Source organism: Cydia splendana, chromosome 19 (genome assembly GCF_910591565.1).
Source record: "Cydia splendana chromosome 19, ilCydSple1.2, whole genome shotgun sequence".
NCBI lineage: Eukaryota > Metazoa > Arthropoda > Insecta > Lepidoptera > Tortricidae > Cydia > Cydia splendana.
In genome coordinates, this window is record NC_085978.1 from 11,969,888 (window position 1) to 11,988,862 (window position 18,975).

At 37.4% G+C, this 18,975-nt stretch overlaps 1 protein-coding gene across 1 annotated transcript; it reads right to left on the reverse strand.

The window, feature by feature from the left end:
• Positions 1-1,903: 1,903 nt before the first annotated feature.
• Positions 1,904-18,828, reverse strand: LOC134800077 (putative tricarboxylate transport protein, mitochondrial). The gene is made up of 5 exons (XM_063772545.1): positions 18,536-18,828; positions 14,904-15,030; positions 11,138-11,361; positions 8,700-8,864; positions 1,904-3,823 (listed from the first exon to the last, which is right to left on the reverse strand). Exons 1-5 carry the CDS (start codon positions 18,732-18,734, stop codon positions 3,585-3,587), a joined length of 954 nt encoding a protein of 317 aa, XP_063628615.1. The 5' UTR covers positions 18,735-18,828; the 3' UTR covers positions 1,904-3,584.
• Between the last annotated feature and the right edge of the window lie 147 nt (positions 18,829-18,975).

Genomic DNA, 18,975 nt, shown 5'->3' on the forward strand with positions numbered 1-18,975 from the left:
TATTAAGCATAAAGTACTACAAGCATAAAATCTTATAGTATAGAAAAGTATTGCATACTTGCAAGACTTATAAATGTTTGTAGGCCGAATATTTTTTGACGGAATTTAATTTGCCGAATGTTTCGAAATTTGCAACTATATTTTGTCATAATTTCATTTCGCCGAATGACCATGTGGAAATTCAACCCGATAATTCATATCATTTTTTGTTAACGTGGGGTCGCAGTTCTAACCTAACCTAACCCACTTTTCTGGCAACAGTTCTTTTTCATGGGGGTCGCAGTTCTAACCTAACCTAACCCACTTTTCTGGCAACAGTTCTTTTTCATGGGGGTCGCAGTTTTAACTTAACCCACTTTTCTGGCAACAGTTTTCTATCGGACTCCGCATCTGCTCCGGCGCTACGGGCCAAGCAGCCCCTTCGCCCTTGCGTATCAAAGCGCAGGCACTAATGCTCGCCTTCGCAGCTTCGGCTTTTTACATACACTCTAGGGGTAGGACAGACAAGACCACGTGGATAGTGGGGTGCTCCGATTCGGATTTTGTGTGCTAAAAATATGTATACATCCAAAATGCCAATAATATGTTCGGGAACCCAAAGTTTCCAAAATACAATAATATAATAATATTATTTACACATATATAGCTTTGTTGTTTTGCCTCTGCGTTGATGAGTCAATCAGCCACATATTTTTATGCATTTTTAAATAAATTATACTTGGATTATACAAACTGACGCTTTCTTTAATTTTAACATTCGTGGTAAAACAGTTCTACCAAATGTATCTTATGACAGATGCGTTTAGGTCATAGAAATTATGCCAAATAGAGGGAATCGAAATAATTTTTCTGCAATGTGAACATTCGCCTAAAACCTATTATGCTAAACAGATATACGTCAATAACGTTTCGGACAATTGAACAAATGCAAAATAAAAATATTTGTATCAAAAGTCGGCCAAGATAATAATAGTCCATTTAAAATTCGGACTCGCAATCATTCGGGCTGTTGTATATTATACAAACTGAAGCTTTCTGCAAATTTAACATTCGTCGAAAAACAGTTCTGCCAAATAGATTATGCCAGATGCGTTTCGGGTCACGGAAGTTATGCCAAATAGACGGAACCCGGCTCATTTACCATAGGACCTCAAGGTGGTGTAACAACAAGAAATACATCGAAATGGCGGCTTTTCTGAAGAAAATTGAAGATTAAAGTTCTAGGAGGTCTTAAGATCAACCATTTCAAGACCAAAGTAATGGTAGTAGACAGGGCAAACGCACTCCCATTTACCGACGCACGACGCACTCGGCGATTACGAATAAGCGAGCTAGTTTGTACTTATATCTTGGGTTGATAACCAGTGCCAGTGGTTGCACCGCCGAGAAACGCCGCAGAACTGGCATGGCTAAGAGTGCTATGGCTAACCTCGACAAAATCTGGAAGAACAGAGGTATTCGACATGCAACTAAAGTGCGCTTTGTACGAGCTGTCGTGTTTTGAATATTCCAGTATGGTGCCGAAACGTGGAGCCTCAAAAAGTGCAAAGTGGCAAAGGTAGGCGCTTTTAAGGAGTGGTGTTAACAAAGACTTAATACCTTGGAAAGCTAGAAACCCCTCCATTCTCAGAGAGCCTCAGATCTCAATATCGCCACTCAGCTCTTCACAATATGCCATGGGTGAGCCCTTAGATTCTTCGGACATATTATGCGGTTTCCAAAGCACGATGCACACGTCTAGTCCAGAACCCCCCCCCCCCCCCCCCCCTAATCTGAAATGACGTAATTTATGAATAGCCCCCTATAACGCTAAGTTTAGTGATAATACCTTCATATATTCAGATGATCTCTAAGAAAATGCCATCAATGGAGAATAACAATCTTTTAAAATAACTACAAGTCGTTTTATTTCACAATTTTTATTTCATAAAAACGAAAATAAATAAATAATAGCAACATGTCAACATTATGAAAACAATAGTATAAATAATATAATTATATGCAATTAAAAGCAGATATCAATGGAATGTCCGAATAAGACCTCTTGAGGTGCCAATAGATATTCTGATAAAAAGGGGATTGTTCGCAAATTTCGTGCTCTAGAGGTCTTAAAGGATCAGAAATGAAGGAGTACAAAAAGAAATGCATTGGTACTAATAAATGGTGTAAATACTAAACTATTCCAGTATCGTTATGCAGTCGTTGAATTCATCATTTGTACTTGCCTATAACTATTTATCTTAGGAAAATGCTCCGTTAAAAAATATAAAAAAACCTGTCGTTATATAAACATCACAATACATACAAATTCGGATACATTCTGCAAATGTATGTCATTTCGTTTTAAACAATGATTATCACATGCCATGATTCTGCATAAAATTTTAAAAAATAACTCATAAAATACATTTCATTGTAATAAACCTCACTACCACGTAATCTAAGACTTTTATATAAAAAAAAACAAAGAAACAACAAAAAATACAAGAAACAAGAAACCCTGTTTGAAAGTCATGAGTAATAATAAATACGGTCAACACCATAAACTGTTTACATCTGTACACCTACAAAAATATACTTTCGATGATTTTACCAAAAAATAACACTTATTATACGCGATTACATTCCACTTACACCTGTCAAGCGCATGAACATTTGTACAACTACGAAGATAATGACTAATAACTTCATGTTTTGTCATAAAATATAGTAAAAAATACAATACTATATCAAAATAATCCATTGTGTAAAAAAACTCCAAATTGACAAGTTATACTTAGTCGTTATGGCTGGCAGAATTTCCATTTGGAAGATAAAAAAGATAATATTGTATTTTTCATTATACGCGTTAGAACTTATTATTTACCACATTTAGCTATTCCTTTAGCATATTCGATAAGACTAAGTCCTCTTCATATGTGACAATGAATATTTCTAAGTTATAATTGTTATAAACGGGCGGACAGCTAAAATACCGCCGAAGGCACTAGTGCTATATCCTACAACGATTCATCAATTCCCAACGATCTTTTGTCGTAAGCAAGCCAATATCGTAATAAAAATTGTCATGAGAAATATCTGTATGATTATCAACATTTTTTCAAAAAGAAATATGGTTATGTTTTGGAATTAAGTCTTGTCATATTTGTCACAACAATTATTATTTAAGTTTTAAGTCAAAAGACCCGTAGCTATTTAAGCCTTACTTTCCATAAATATATCAACAACAATAAGTGCACTACTAACCACCCGTTTATAAGAGGCTCGAATCTAACTTACGAGTTATTGGAGAATCATTAGTCTCGCATTGAGCCCTTTAGACTAAAAACGTGTACTGTACCACTTTTATAAGTTACTACAATGATGCTTTCTTTAAACTGTAAAATTATCACTATCAAAGCAACGATATAAAATAAGTCTGCCTTGATTTGCTCTTTAAAAAAATATGCTTACATAATATCATCTATCTTTCACTTATATAATTAAACTGATGATGTTAGAACACAGACGGACTCTATTAGTCCTACAGAGTCGGTAACACGCATTGATGTAACTTATACCAGCGTTCCCCACACTATAACCCCTTACTTCCACGCATAGTTAAACACATCCATGATACTGTCATAGATAGTGAAAGTGATAGCTACATCGAACACCACTCTGCTCAGGCGAGGTACCGTGCCCTTGTAGAAGGCGAGGGGGCCTTCCGACTTCCAGGTCTTGATGAAACAGTCCCATGTGCTGCGGTATTTGGAGGCTTCGAGGCCCTGCATGCGGGTTTTGACGACGTCGATGGGTGTGTTGCCGAATACGGATGCGGCTCCTGTCAATAAGAATATAAATATTATTATGGTACAATACTTGTTGTTAAAAACTTGTTCACCATTCTGAAATCGTTAGCGGACCTTAGTGGATACTCGCTGAATACGAATACCGACGTAGACTTTGTTACGCGTGTTGCTGTGAGGAACGACTCGGACGGCGCCATACCGAAACCCATTATTGTTAAGATGCAAGCGCGCTATAAAAAAGACGACTTCATGGCGTCACTTCGTAAATTAAGAAATTTAAAAGCTTCCGACTTAGGATACAGTACCAGCCTTAATCGAATTTACGTGAATGACCATCTCTCGACTTACAATAAATATCTACTCAAAGAGGCGAAACAACGAGCCAAACAGAAAAAATATCAATTTTGCTGGGTTCGCAATTGCACAGTCATGGTTCGTCGCGATGAAAAGTCCCCGGTTTTGTATATTGGGTCGGAAGAGGCTTTAAACAAAATTTCATAGGCGTTACAACTTTAGCTTTGCATTTGTGTATCGAAAACCTTTACCTCTATATTTTATTACTTAAATTGTGTGTAAGTGATATTAATATTTGCAGAAACAAATTATATCTTGGTTGTATTTCTTGCTATAAATTAGTTCATGGAATATTTATTTTCGATTTATCTAAGAACATTATTTCTTGCATATTATTGCTTATTATTGCTGGAGCTTGGCTTGCTATTGAAATGCTTTTTGTTCTGAGATCCAAATACAAAAATATTGAATTAAATATTAATTTTATCTTTAAATAATGGACGGTAATATTAGTATATATTATCAAAATGCACGGGGCTTAAGGTCAAAAACAATTGAATTTCTCCGTAACGTATTAAGATTTGATTACGACTTTGTTTGTATTACGGAAACCTGGCTCCTGCCTGGAATATTTGATTCTGAACTTTTCGATTCCCGATACTCGGTTTACCGTACTGACCGTGATTATGAGCGAGTAGGTATGACGCGGGGAGGAGGTACGCTTATAGCCGTGCATCGTAAGTTCAGAGCTGAAGTACGCGATCTTCACCCATTCGTCGATTTACTTGACGCTGACGTCACCTGGATTGATGTACCTATCTCTCAAGGACCTACTGGTAAGAAAATAAGATTGTTAACTTGTTATTTTCCACAAAGTAAGTTCCAGATAGAGTCCCAATCATCATTTTTTGAATTTTTATCTAACATTTACACTGATTTTCCTAACGATTATTTCGTAGTGTTAGGTGATTTTAACATCCCGGGAGCCTCCTGGATACCTAATGTACCTAGCCAAAAAAAGTTCAAGTTGGAAATCCCAAATTACGATATTTTAACGACTCAGTTGTCTGCGTTTATGTGTTTTACCGACTGGTATCAATTCAACGATATTCCCAATCAGAATGGTAGACAATTAGATTTAGTTTTATCAAATATTGACTGTAGTGTATCAAACGTTGAAGCCTTGGTTCCTATAGACTATCATCACCCGGTCTTTTGTGTAAAGACTTGTATAGGGTCGAGTGATAATTACTTAAAACCAGCGCGTCGTATAGTACGGCGTTTCTATGCAGCTGACTACGACATTGTAAACGCAGAATTGGATAAAGTGGACTGGGAACGTTGTCTTCCAGAAGACAGCATAGAAATAGCTGTGGATACTTTCTATGATATTCTAAACCGAATTATAGATGATCTGATCCCTACTAAAATAATAAATTCTAGCCAAGATAAATTTCCCGTATGGTACTCCCGACCATTAATAAAATTGATTAAGAATAAAATAAAGACCCATAAAAAATGGAAAATTTATGGACGACTCGCGGATTACATAGCATTTTCAAAATTAAGGGCAAAGATTAAATCCATGGAAAATTCATGCTACAAATTATTCATCTCACGATCTGAAAACAACATTCGTTATAACTCAAAATCTTTTTGGTCATTTTTAAAGTCTAAGATGAGCGTTAACGGGATACCCAACACACTTTTCTTGGACAATAGTGTTGGTAATAGCGGCAAAGAAGTCGCTGATTTATTTAATACCTATTTTCAGTCAGTTTTCGTCAATAATGTTAACTCTCAAGCACCTTGCCAATCTACTTCAATTGCATTAAATAACACTGTGTTTCCTAATTGCCTAATAAATAATGTTAATATCACTACCTCTCTAGTTGAAAGCTACCTTAAGGGATTGGTGACTTCTAAAGGCTGTGGACCAGATGGAATACATCCAATATTTTTAAAGAACTGTCGGGCAAGGTTAGCTTTTCCCATATGCCTACTATTCATTCTTTCTTTAAGGACCGGGACATTGCCATGTTGTTGGAAGAGATCCATCGTAGTTCCAATCCATAAAAGTGGCAATAAACATGACATAAAAAACTATCGGGGTATCTCTAAGTTGTCGGTTATCCCTAAACTGTTCGAAAAAATTATCTACGATTCACTTTTTTACGCAGTTCGACCGAAATTGGTAAATCAGCAACATGGGTTTATCAATAGACGTTCCACTGAGTCCAATTTATGTCAGTTGATTGATTTTGCGACGAATGCAATGGATAAGGGCTATCAGGTAGATGTTATTTATACCGACTACTCCAAAGCATTCGATAAAATTTCTCATTCTTTGCTTATTCAAAAATTACAAACTTTTGGAATTCACGGTAATCTTTTGAGATGGCTTACCTCCTACCTGCGTGACAGAACGCAAGCAGTTGCTATAAAGGGGTACACTTCTAGCTTTGTTCCCGTATCTTCAGGCGTACCTCAGGGATCCCATTTGGGTCCATTATTATTCAATATTTACATTAATGACGTTGTTGATTGTTTCAAATTTTCTGATTTATTATTATATGCCGACGATACTAAAATTTATAGTATTATAAAAAATAGCGATGATTGCATGAAACTTCAAGCTGATCTTGATAGACTGACGTTATATTGTTCTATGAATGAGCTGTACCTGAATGTAGAAAAGTGCTGTGCTATATCATTTACAAGAAAACGCAATAAAATACAGTATAATTATTCTTTAAATAACAAAACGTTAAGAGTTGTATCTGAAGTGAAGGATCTGGGTTTAAATTTCGATAGTGAACTACAATTTATTTCACATATTGACAAAATTTCAGCGAAAGCATACAGAATGATGGGATTCATTTTCCGCCAAAGCAAGGATTTTACAAACCCTAAGACTCTGCAACTTCTATTTAACGCATTTGTTAGGTCAAACTTAGAATACGCGACTACAGTCTGGAATCCTCATTTCAATGTTCACATCCACACAATTGAAAAAATTCAGAACAAATTTATTAGAACAATGAAATATAAATTTAAATCTTTTAGCACTGACAATTTAGAGTCTCTTCAAACACGTAGAGAAATTAGAGATCAAATTTTTTTGTTCAAAATCTTACATGGCCTTATTGATTCACCTAATCTTTTATCTAAAATTTCAATTCGCTGTCCTAATCGGCGAACTCGCTCCACAAACCTTTTTGCAATTGACTTTGGGCGCACTACATATGCAAGAAATAGCTTTTTAGCTAGAGCGTGTAGAACTTATAATGAAAAATTTTCTGATATTGATATATTTCATTTATCATTACAACAGTTTGTTTCTGCAATAAAAAGTACAGTTAATGGTAAAAATAATATCCATTAGTAATTATGTTACATCATACTTTCCAATGTTCGCATGTTGTTTTTATGTGTGTTATTACATCAATTCAAGTTAGGTATTCGAGTTATGCATGTTGTAAATAAATTCTATTAATGTTAAAGTAGGTTTAAGTTTGAATTGTTTTAATGTTAGATTCTGAGCAACATAACTGTTATTATTCATTAGTGGAAACTGTGTGGCTTGTGAATGTGTTATCTGATTTACTATATGTGTTGTTTTTGCCTGTTTGTTTCCCAAAGGTTTAAATAAATAAATAAATACACCAATAATCCTAGAGAGTAATAGGGGAAGAGAGACTGCCCCTGCCACTAAGGCGGCACCCGTCCCAATTTCTCGACTAATATGTGCCATCTTAGAAAGACTAGGCGTGTTTGACTAACTCTAAGGGCGAGCAGTACGGGATTGCGATATAGCTAGAGAGATGGTGCTGCCATCTGGGCAATTTCATTTTAATTTTCAGTAACGTCTAGCCGTCACATTCCTGACATTATGTATGGGATTTGACATTGACCGTCAGGTTTGTGACGATTGCTAACCGGGCGTTAATGGTATACAGTTAAGTGAAAATGCCCATCTATACAACTTAATTTGGGTACAAATCAAATTATTTTATCAATTATTTTGATTTGTGTAAAATAATTTGATTTGTTCCCAAAGTTATAACATTCAATTATTACAAAATGCAAGTTTCTATAAATACGAGTATTGCATAAGTCTTGTTTAACATTTGTTGAGCACAAACATGAGGCGTGCATTTGGGCCATCTTATCAGCTGCCATGTCAACTATAAGATAACCAAATAGACGATATGATTTAAATCTGCTTACGCTTTTACTTTTAGATTAAGCATTCGTGTAGGTAATTGCTATTTCGTAATGACAATGCATATGTGAAACGCATAGATAGTTGATTAATTTATTAAGTAGACTACCTGCAATATTATGTATTACTACGAATAAAGCGAATTTCCTGTGATGTTTCAGGTAAAAGATATAACATTGTCGGTACTAGATCTCTAACTCCATGGTTATTAGACAGTAACGCCGTAGCGTCAACCGACAACGAGTTCTACAATGATTTCGGTCTGTAAATTTTGCCCAGCAGTGGGCCACTTTTGGATGAGATTAGCTCAGAACCGAGAGTGGGGTACTTGAAGAGAGGCCTATTCTAAGCAGTGAATAAAAGGCTGAAATGTTGATGATGGTACTTACCGGCGATACCACCGAAGAGCCCCACGATGTATTTAGGCACGTGCTTGTCGCGGTCGCCGCCCTTGTACCAGTCTCGCAGGGATTCCATCACGAAGAACCGGATGGCTTGGTTACTGCCCTGCTTCATTATTGTCGCTGTGACGCCCTTGTACACTCCGCCAACACCTGAAGATGAACAAAATTATGGAATTAGGTCAGATGAGCTTGAATCCATGTGGTGAATTTACGGATTTTGGATTTCAAAATACGAAAACGAAGAAAAGATCTTCAGGTTTAATTTGGTATAAATGCTAATTACAGATGTAGTTCATAATTATTCTTTCCTTCGTATTTTCTTGGAAATGTTTGTATTTGTCATCCTACTTCAGTCAATGTCAGTACTTTTTGTACTGAGACTGACTGAAATGAAATAGCAAGACACATTCGTACGTTTCCGTGAATATACGAAGGAAAATAATTATGCACTACATCTGCACGCCTACAAAGTGGTATAAAAAGAAAAACTTTTATCAAGCTACATTCGCTACACGTAAAATAAGGACAATTATTTCCCATTCACGACAACGAAGTGGGGTGTCGTTGGATAGTTTTTCTAAAATATTGTGGATGTCTGGTGTGTCTCTCAACATTAACCTATAATATAAAGTAAGTACTTAGTTTGGTTAGAGTCAAGTGTCCCCCAACTCACTTGGTTTAAAGTGTTCCATGTTAAAATAAAATATGTACTTCTTTATCTACCAACCTTCTTCTCTAACAATAGTCCTCTATCCGCATGTCGTTGATGAACTTGACCTTGACGGTCTCCATGGGGGTCACCGCGAACACGCCCTCGGCGACAACAGCTTATTATCACATATACCAACCTCCTTCCCTAACAATAGTCCTCACGCCATGGAAGAATCCCTTGAACCTGGGCTTCTCAATCCGCATGTCGTTGATGAACTTGACGGTCTCCATGGGGGTCACCGCGAACACGCCCTCGGCGACACCAGTTTATTATCACATATACCAACCTTCTTCCCTAACAATAGTCCTCACGCCATGGAAGAAGCCCTTGAACCTGGGCTTCTCCATCCGCATGTCGTTGATGAACTTGACCTTGACGGTCTCCATGGGGGTCACCGCGAACACGGCCTCGGCGACAACAGCTTTAAGGTTACTGTGGGCAAGTCCGTCTACAAGGCAAGTCCGTCAACACGTTATAACTTTTGAATTTGAAGGCGTATGCGACTTTGGAGTCCAGTCGATTAACCAGTTTTTCGCGCTAGTTCCGTCACTGTAAAACAGATGGCGCTGTGACAACCAACTTCAGAGCAATCCACCTCAACAAGTAATTTCGTGTTTTGAACTCGAAGTCATAGTGCGACAGCCGTTCGAAAAAAAATGGTTAAAACTAGTTTTTGAAAAGATTGTGCATCAGAAAGTAACTACGTAGGTATCATAAGAACCAGTTGTCTTTATTCTATTTTTAAAATATCAGAAATTAGCTTAGTTTTGTAATTATACGTTCCACAATTTATCATATTAAAATTTGACTAAGTTGGAAAGTCCGTCTATTATGTTCAAGGCAAGTCCGTCATATGCCGGACTTTCGTTAAATCAGAGATTACCAACTGTTTATGCGACTTTAATATTATAACGATTTGATAAGGTATCAAAAAGTCCTCCTAACTTTGCGCATGATGTTACTTTATTAAATTTTGATCTCAGTAAACTAAAAGAAACGATTAAAATTCATTTGAAAATTACTATTGATCTTTTTTTTCAGAAATCAAAAAAATAATTATGTTTAACTATTTACCAAAAAAGGTTTACTACCCCATTTTGGTAGTATATTATATATATATATATATATATATATATATATATATATATATAACTTGCCTTTGTTTTAGAAAAATGGTGTTTATTTCGAATCTGAACCGTATATTAACAAGTTTAAAATACACTTTTCATTGTCTTGATCCGTTCTTTTTAGGAATTTGACTACGAACATATACGCACCCATAGATTGGCTGATATCATAACTAGACGGACTTCCCTTAAACTGCACGGGAAGTCCGTCTAGTCGCCGAATTTTAAAAAATGCCATTGTTTTTGCTTAATTTGTGCTTGAAATGATCTGTCACTAAGGCTAAACTATTAATTATTAAATTCTTCATCGCATGCGATTACAAGCAGTAACATAGGTGAATAATTAACGGAACTAGATCACTCCAAAGACAAAAAAAAATAAAGTATGCCGGACTTCGCCACAGTGACCTTATATCACATATACGAACCTTCTTCCCTAACAATAGTCCTCACGCCATGGAAGAAGCCCTTGAACCTGGGCTTCTCCATCCGCATGTCGTTGATGAACTTGACCTTGACGGTCTCCATGGGGGTCACCGCGAACACGGCCTCGGCCACAACAGCTTTATATCACATATACCAACCTTCTTCCCTAACAATAGTCCTCACTCCATGGAAGAATCCCTTGAACCTGGGCTTCTCCATCCGCATGTCGTTGATGAACTTGACCTTGACGGTCTCCATGGGGGTCACCGCGAACACGGCCTCGGCCACGCCGGCAGCCAACCCGCACGCCAGTTTTCCGGTGTTGCTCAGGGTACCATTGTCGTTCACCATGTATAGTTTAGCTTGCTCGAATACGCCAAATCTGGGGAATATTTTTTTTAATGTAAAAGATTATTCCGGTAAAATCTTGATTACGAAAGTTGATCTGGCTGCGTAGCCAAGATGCCAATCGTTTACGCTCCGTAGCGAACGAAACACAACTATGTCACTGTCTCACTAATAAGAGTGATAGAGAGACACAAAGCGTTTCGTTGTCGTAGCGCAAGCGATTGTCACCTTGGCTAGGCACACTGGCAAGACAATTTTAGAAAAAGGCGGCAAAATCGAAAAATTTAAGAGCAAAGTGTTGATATTTCCAACAAATTAGTTTTCCGGATTTTACTCCTGAATATGCTAAGTAGCCGATTTATGATTTCGTTCTTGTGTCAGAAACTCAATTTCCTCGTGGTTCCCTAAAATTCCGAGAAAAACATGAGTCTACATGGTAATTACGCTTAGGTAATTATAATTACCAAGTAGACTCATGTTTTTCTACATTTAAACAGTTAGACCTCAGCAAAAATAGTGCAACATTTGTTGAAACTATAAAAAAAAAGTTTCTTTTTCGTTGTAAATGAATCGTTTTGCATTGGTACTGTCTGGCAAAATATTTAACATGTTATTTTACAGCATAATATTTGCTTTGTGAGTAAACGTGAGTATACAATTAGGCGGATTTTGTCACGGTTGCCAGAGACGACAGAAGTTGGCATATTGGCGATAATTATACAAATGTTTTGTATAAACAGTATGTTACTCGTACTCGCCAATATTATGTCTTATTTGAATATTTTGAGCTTTATTTCAGAGCATTTTGTAGCCGTCATACCCTGCACAAGGACACATGATAGGTACTTTTTCTAGGATTCATCCCTTAAAGGGTAGGGTGGTGGTTGCAATTTAGTATGAGAGAAGGGCTGATTTAGACGCGCGAACTCCCATGCGATTTTAGTTACATTGCGGACTGTTGGCTACGTTCAATTCAACCGACCGATCAAAAACCGCAATGTAATGAAACCCGCATGCGAGTTCTCGCACCGTCTAAATGGGCCCTAGCCCCTTAGGTAGTAAGAAAAAGGTGAGGACAGTTTAACAAGTGACACGCGGACACCGGAAACATCTGTGAATGTCAGTCAATATCATCAGATATCACGCGTCGTCGGGTAACCTCCATTGTAACATAATGAACTTGTTATCTTAATGCTGATAGCGATACTTGGCTGAAACACGACACGGTGCGAATTGGACGCCTTGGACCGCGTGTTCCAGTGACGTAAGTCGATCATTCTTTAGTCAGCAAGACTCCGCTGGCCTGGTCAATTTGAGAGGATGCCAGCCATTGACGTATATCTCAGGACGGGCCTTACGGGCACTAAACATGGTACTAGTTCAGCGGTGTCACTCACGAATTCGAGCCAATCGTGCAGTCTAACGCAACTAGTTGCGACCAATCGCGCGCGTGACGCGAACTATTCAACCAATCGCGTTGTAGCGGTGTCACACAGCTGCACTGGCCCCATTCATGCCCCATTATGCCCGTAAGGCCAGTACTGAGATATACGTCGATGTTGCCAGCAGTTATGGAGATTTTGGGCTTTAAAGGTAAGGGGGGCATTCTAATATTTCGTATTAACGAGTATTTTGCCTTATGGAGGCAGTTAAAGAGGTTCCAGTTGGGTAAATCTACGGTTACTGACGTTACATTTAGTGCGGTAAGTTGTCAAACAAAAGTTATTTGTGGAGTAGTTAATACTTAACTTAACTTAAGTATTAAGTCTGTTTTTGCACTAGGTACCTACTACATTTGAAACTCATTAGATTAAATTGGAAATGACTTGAAACATAATAGACAGTTTCTTTACTCAGCACACTATAATGTTCTGGTAACTTACGTTACCTGCGGACCACTAACGTCCAAAAGAAGTACCTACCTAGGGCGACATATACTGGAACCCTATGAGGTACCTTACGTCCCAAAGAATCTGGAAGCTTGCTAAGTGGTCAGATGGCGGCTGTAGGTACCTATCCAATTCCGTGATAATATTAAACACACGTCGACGGCGTGCGATATTTCTTATTATACGATACGCGCGAATGGTAAGGTCACAGCTGGGGAGCCGGAATAATTATAATAGCGTTGTTACACTTAAGTAATAGTAAGTAACTTCCGATATAAATAGTTGTTATATGTATTGTGTATTGCTTCCTGGAAACTTTCGAATGACCTTTTTTTAAATTTGATAAATAGCGCCTTGATTTACCGCTCGCTGCGCCGGCGGTCGCGTGCGTTTAGTCCGCGGCCTAAATGTAATGGCTCTACACAATGGGCCATTATACAGGCCCACTGAGATGGGTATAATGCCCAGCAAATAACTGAAGGTACCTAAACTAGTTTTAGTCCCAAAACTCAGCTATACCTATACCTTCTACTAACAACGGTACAAATTCTTTTCCAAACGCCTGAGATAAGTGGTAGACCTATAATTATCCCATCTACATTGTGATGTAATGATGATTTATTTGTTCAGTTTGTAGGACGAATTGGCCAATCGCCACTGGAGGTGTGTCGAGTACGTCAATAGCACGCAATTGGAATACTTATTTGTGCGTCTACGTCACTAGTCTATTTCCACACACGCCAAACATACACTGCATTTAATAAATTTTTGGAATAAGGAGAGTCATCCCAAGGCCAATTTTTATTATGGTATATTTTTTTTCATTTTCGTCAGATTTCGATAGCAAATATTTTTTTTTGTATTTAAAGAGAAGTGGAAAATTTGCTAGTAGCGGTGAGTTTATACTAGATTTCAGATCAGATTATATTCTAATTCTAAAAAGCGATCCCAAATAGACACCCCATTGACCTAGTTGCCGTCGGTGGCCTGGTGACGTTGGTCCCGAGGTCGATTTCCGGCAGTCAAATATTCATGTATGTCTCAGTAGTACTAAACTAAATTAATAACTAGCTTAAATCAAAAATAGGTCCTTGATGCATTGTACCAAGGGTGCTGGCGGCATTTCCTCGCTGTATCGCAATGCTGATACGTTTTGCGAGGAAGCTGCCAGCTCTTCGGTCATGAAGGAACCAAGGACACCCCATCAGGCGTCTTGCACAGTCGGCTCAAGAAGAGCAGGCAGTTAGGAGATTATGTTTGACGCTGGTGTGCTTGATAGTTTCACTGGAGTCACTGCTGTATTTGTCATTTTCCTTAATAAAATGAGTGACGTTTGCCGTCGCATTACTGTCGCGATAATAATCATCAATACGTTACTCATTTTATCAAAAAAATTGATAGATACAACGACTGCATTAACACATTCACTGCCCCCGACGCACATGTGCGTCCACCGTCATACAAGTTTGTTCCTAGGCCACGCTCCCTGGCAGTGAATGCGTTAATGTCACCTTAAATGGCCTTTGCCTTGATAAGATAAGGGTTAACTGTAATAGAAGCAAACCAAACTGACGACCGGGGTCATAAATCTATCTCTCTCAAGGTAGCTTCGACCATGCGAGCGTAAATGAGAAGTTTTACGACCCCGGTCGTCAGTTAACTAGTATAACAAGATGTAGGGTCTCACCTGACGGCAGACTTGGGTATGGAGCCGTACAGCAGCACGCTGAGCCCCCTGTACAGCCCGAAGAAGCCATGGCCCTGCACGGTCTTCTTTACACAGTCTCCGATGCCTGTGTACTTCTTGGTACCACCTGGAAATACAACATGGTTTACACTCAGTTTATGTAACTCTTGTTTGTATGAGGTAGGTCGACACTGAGCGAACAGCCTCGCGAGGCAGACGCAAGGGGCGACGCAGCAATTTAGGTTCCCGAGACCGATAATTAATACTATCGTCTATACGCAATCTATACGATTGCGTATAGACGATAGAAACCACCACAGTGGCCACTTTCACAGCCGAAAGGCGGGTAAAGCCGCTCATACTCTCCAGAATGGAGGATATCGAAATAGACCCATTATCTCGTGGCGGGCTGGCGGCTCATATTGTGTAGATGTAGTGGATCTTGTGCCGCATTAATTAGTAAGCAAAGTAATATCAGATCTAGGTATATGTGAATAAAAATACGGTAAAATGTAATCATTTTATCGTATTTATGCAAGCAAGACTAAAGAAATTAGTACTCGGGCCAGCGCACGGCTGCGTGGGCGGGGAGCGCGCGAGTAAAAGTAGCATGTACTTCATTTTCAATGGTGCCTTAGGTCGCGCTAAGGTACAACGCCAAAAGAAAAATAAAACACTATAATACAAATTGAAAGCTCATAGGCATGACGTTCGATTGATACCTTCAGTGTGAAAATAAAGAATATCTCCCAACCTAAGCGTTGTCGCCTTTGTACGTTACATAACATTTTTTCTACAATTTATTTTCAAAATCTACGGTTAAAGTTCATCGGGTTACTCAGACCTACCCAGACGGTATAATCTGTGTGTACACTGGGTAACCCAGTGTACACACAGATTACAGCCGTGTCACTCACGCGTATCTCACGAGTTTGTCATAATTATAATTCGTAGCATATCAGTCACCGGGTCAAGAGCAAGTTTACAGAGTTCAACGACCTCGACAGGCATTAAACAGCCATGATTGATTACGGTATAATATAGCAAGTCGTTGTAAACTCGATCTACGTTTTCTGAATTACGTAGAGAAAGGGACGTGTGCGAGCGAGTAATTAATGAGAATACCGTGTAGTGGTTTATATTTTAAGTTTTATTTTATCAATTTGTTTCAGTGGGACAATTCAGACGAAAGTTTCTATTGAAAGTATTGAATATGTATCTAAATAAGCAGTGAAGCAAAGATAGAGTGAGAGTAATTTAAAATTTAGAACACTGTATTTCTCGATTACCCAAGGATGTAATTGTAAATTGAAGCACTATAAACTTTTAGATTTACTGTAATTTAGAAATGAATAAATCATTTTAAAAAGCTGTCAACCTTTGTTCTGGCTTTTTTAAATGATTTATTCATGCCCTTATCAGATAAACTTTATCTTATAGATTAGGATTAGTCTACAAAAATAATACATATTTGATAGATAGGTAAATTATTACTTTAATGATTGTGTAATATGAGAATATGTATGCAGTGAAACATGTTTAACCCGTGTGAAATGAAAAAAAATCCGGACAAGTGCGAGTCAGACTCGCCCGCCGAGAGTTCCGTACTTTTAGTATTTGTTGTTATAGTGGCAACAGAAATACATCATCTGTGAAAATTTCGACTGTCTAGCTATCATTGTTCATGAGATACATCCTGGTGACAGACAAATGGACAGTGGAGTCTTAGTAATAGGGTCCCGGTTTTACCCTTTGGGTATGGAACCATAAAGGCCTAAACAAACAAATCAGGTCAACAAAACAAATACTTCACTGGTTTATCATAAAACTGTCACCATTTTTGATAACTTGATAAGAGTATCCAAGACAGATGTTTAAATGTCTATTTTATTCCTAGGATTTATTTAGCATCTTAAATCATACAATATCACTGATATATAGATCTGTGTTTATTTGAAAGAAGTACATACATAATATATCATGTTGTAACAATTAATATAATTGGAAATAGTTTAGTGAAAAGGATTCATCTTCAAACATTTTTCATTGAAATTAACTTTTATTTTTGAGAAAAAGTTAAAATTTTAATGATAGATTCTTGTGGGTTGGATCCGTATGATTGGGACCCATTGACAGAGATACATAATAATAAATTGATAAAAGATGTAAATGTAATGAAAAGAGCCAGTAGATAAGAGTACAGTATTGATCGTTTGATTATACATGCCATGATAACAGCTCTTATGATGATGTAACATCAAAGTTATCATTATCAAGCATGTTTGTATGTTTGCCGTAGCTACATTTGTATTCAGAATAAGAGTAAACTGAGAGCATATAAATAGAAATGATTGAATAACAGTAAAACAACCAAGCAGGTTCCGGGTTCGAATCCTGGTAAGGGCAATTATTTGTGTTCATGATGTTATCTATGTAATATGTATTTAAGTATGTATTTATCTTTATATGTATGTTGTCGCCTAGCACTCATAGTAGAATCTTTGCTTAGTGCTTAGTTTGGGGCTAGGTCAATCCATGTAAGATTGGCCCCAATAATTATAGTTTATCACATATGAAAATAAAAACAACTTTAATTCAAAACAAAATATATGTATAAGGTATTGTATCAATATGGATCTATTACAATGCCTGCAAGACTCAGTTCACTTTAATACTGAAGGCTGACATAACATTTGCATGTAATTATAATCATATATTCATGAGACACTATATTTTTATTTTACTATAATTGGAACAGTTATTTTACATTCACAAGGTCAAAACAAGCTATTGTATCACTTTTTTTTCTCTATTATCACTATCACTACTACCCAGATATCTTTATTAAAAAGCTATTAAATGTTACTGCTTCAGAATAGTTCTAGAAAACGGATGATAAAAATACCTAATTCAATTAATGAATACAAAAACAGAACATTACCCACTACAAACAACATTGCCTTAACAAATTGAACCTTAACATGAAGTCGTAAAGGTACATGATAATTATTATGTCATGGCTAGGGTTTCTAATGAGATTCTAATTAGTCAACAATTGTTAAAGAAAATTTTCCTGTTTAATGCTGCCCACAGAAAACAGGTGAATGGTCTGTGAAGAACCACTCTTTAAGTAGGTTTACTTATTAATTTGTATATTTTTTTTACGGCATCGGCATAGCTACTAGTTAAATATGCATGGATTTAGATAATAAACAAGACAGAAGTAACCTTGAGAGTATGAGCGCCGTTTGTAGTTTGTGTTGTAGGTTTTCTGACACGCAAATAATATTAAGAGCAAAGTCCACATTTATGTGGAGTCGAGTACTATCGCGTAGGAGGAAAAAGTGATCGATGATGGAAATATTTTTAACGGTTGCCATTGGATAGAAACACAAATAGAAATATACTAGGTATGTAGGTTTTCGTCGTTAGTCGGAGAGGCGTTAATTGAAACGAATGGCCATCTATCTCTATTTCTAGAATCGTCGTTAATTCCACATGAAACATAATATCCACAGATGGATAGATATAAATAGGTCAATCAACAATGTTTACTATTACGTTATCGAAGGTTATAATCACATTGATGAATGAAGGTGAACCCGTTAATAACGTGACCGGTTATCACTAACCTTTTTCGTCTAATTGCAGTTGTGTTTTTACGTATTCGGTTGGGAATGTAATACAAATTTCAATGCCACCAGTGATGCCGCCGGCAACGACTCCTTTCATTCCCACTGATCCTGAGCCCCCAGCTGCAGCCGCTGCGCCACTTTCCGACATCCATGGCCTTTGGAATGGATTCTTAAAACTTCCCGTCCTGTTAGACATGGTTCTAACTGAAAACACTTCAATCGGTTTTCACAACGGCTGCAACACCCTTCCCACACAACAGCTTAACACTGACTGATGTTTTTTTTTAAATTTATTTTTCTTGATTAGGGATTGATTTGATTGCGTTTATACAACTTCATTCATAATGAACGAGAACGAATGAATTTACGGTTTTTTTCAGTATGGTATCCCCACCTAGGATAGTTTGAGGCATTGTTTAAAACGATCGAAGTCGATG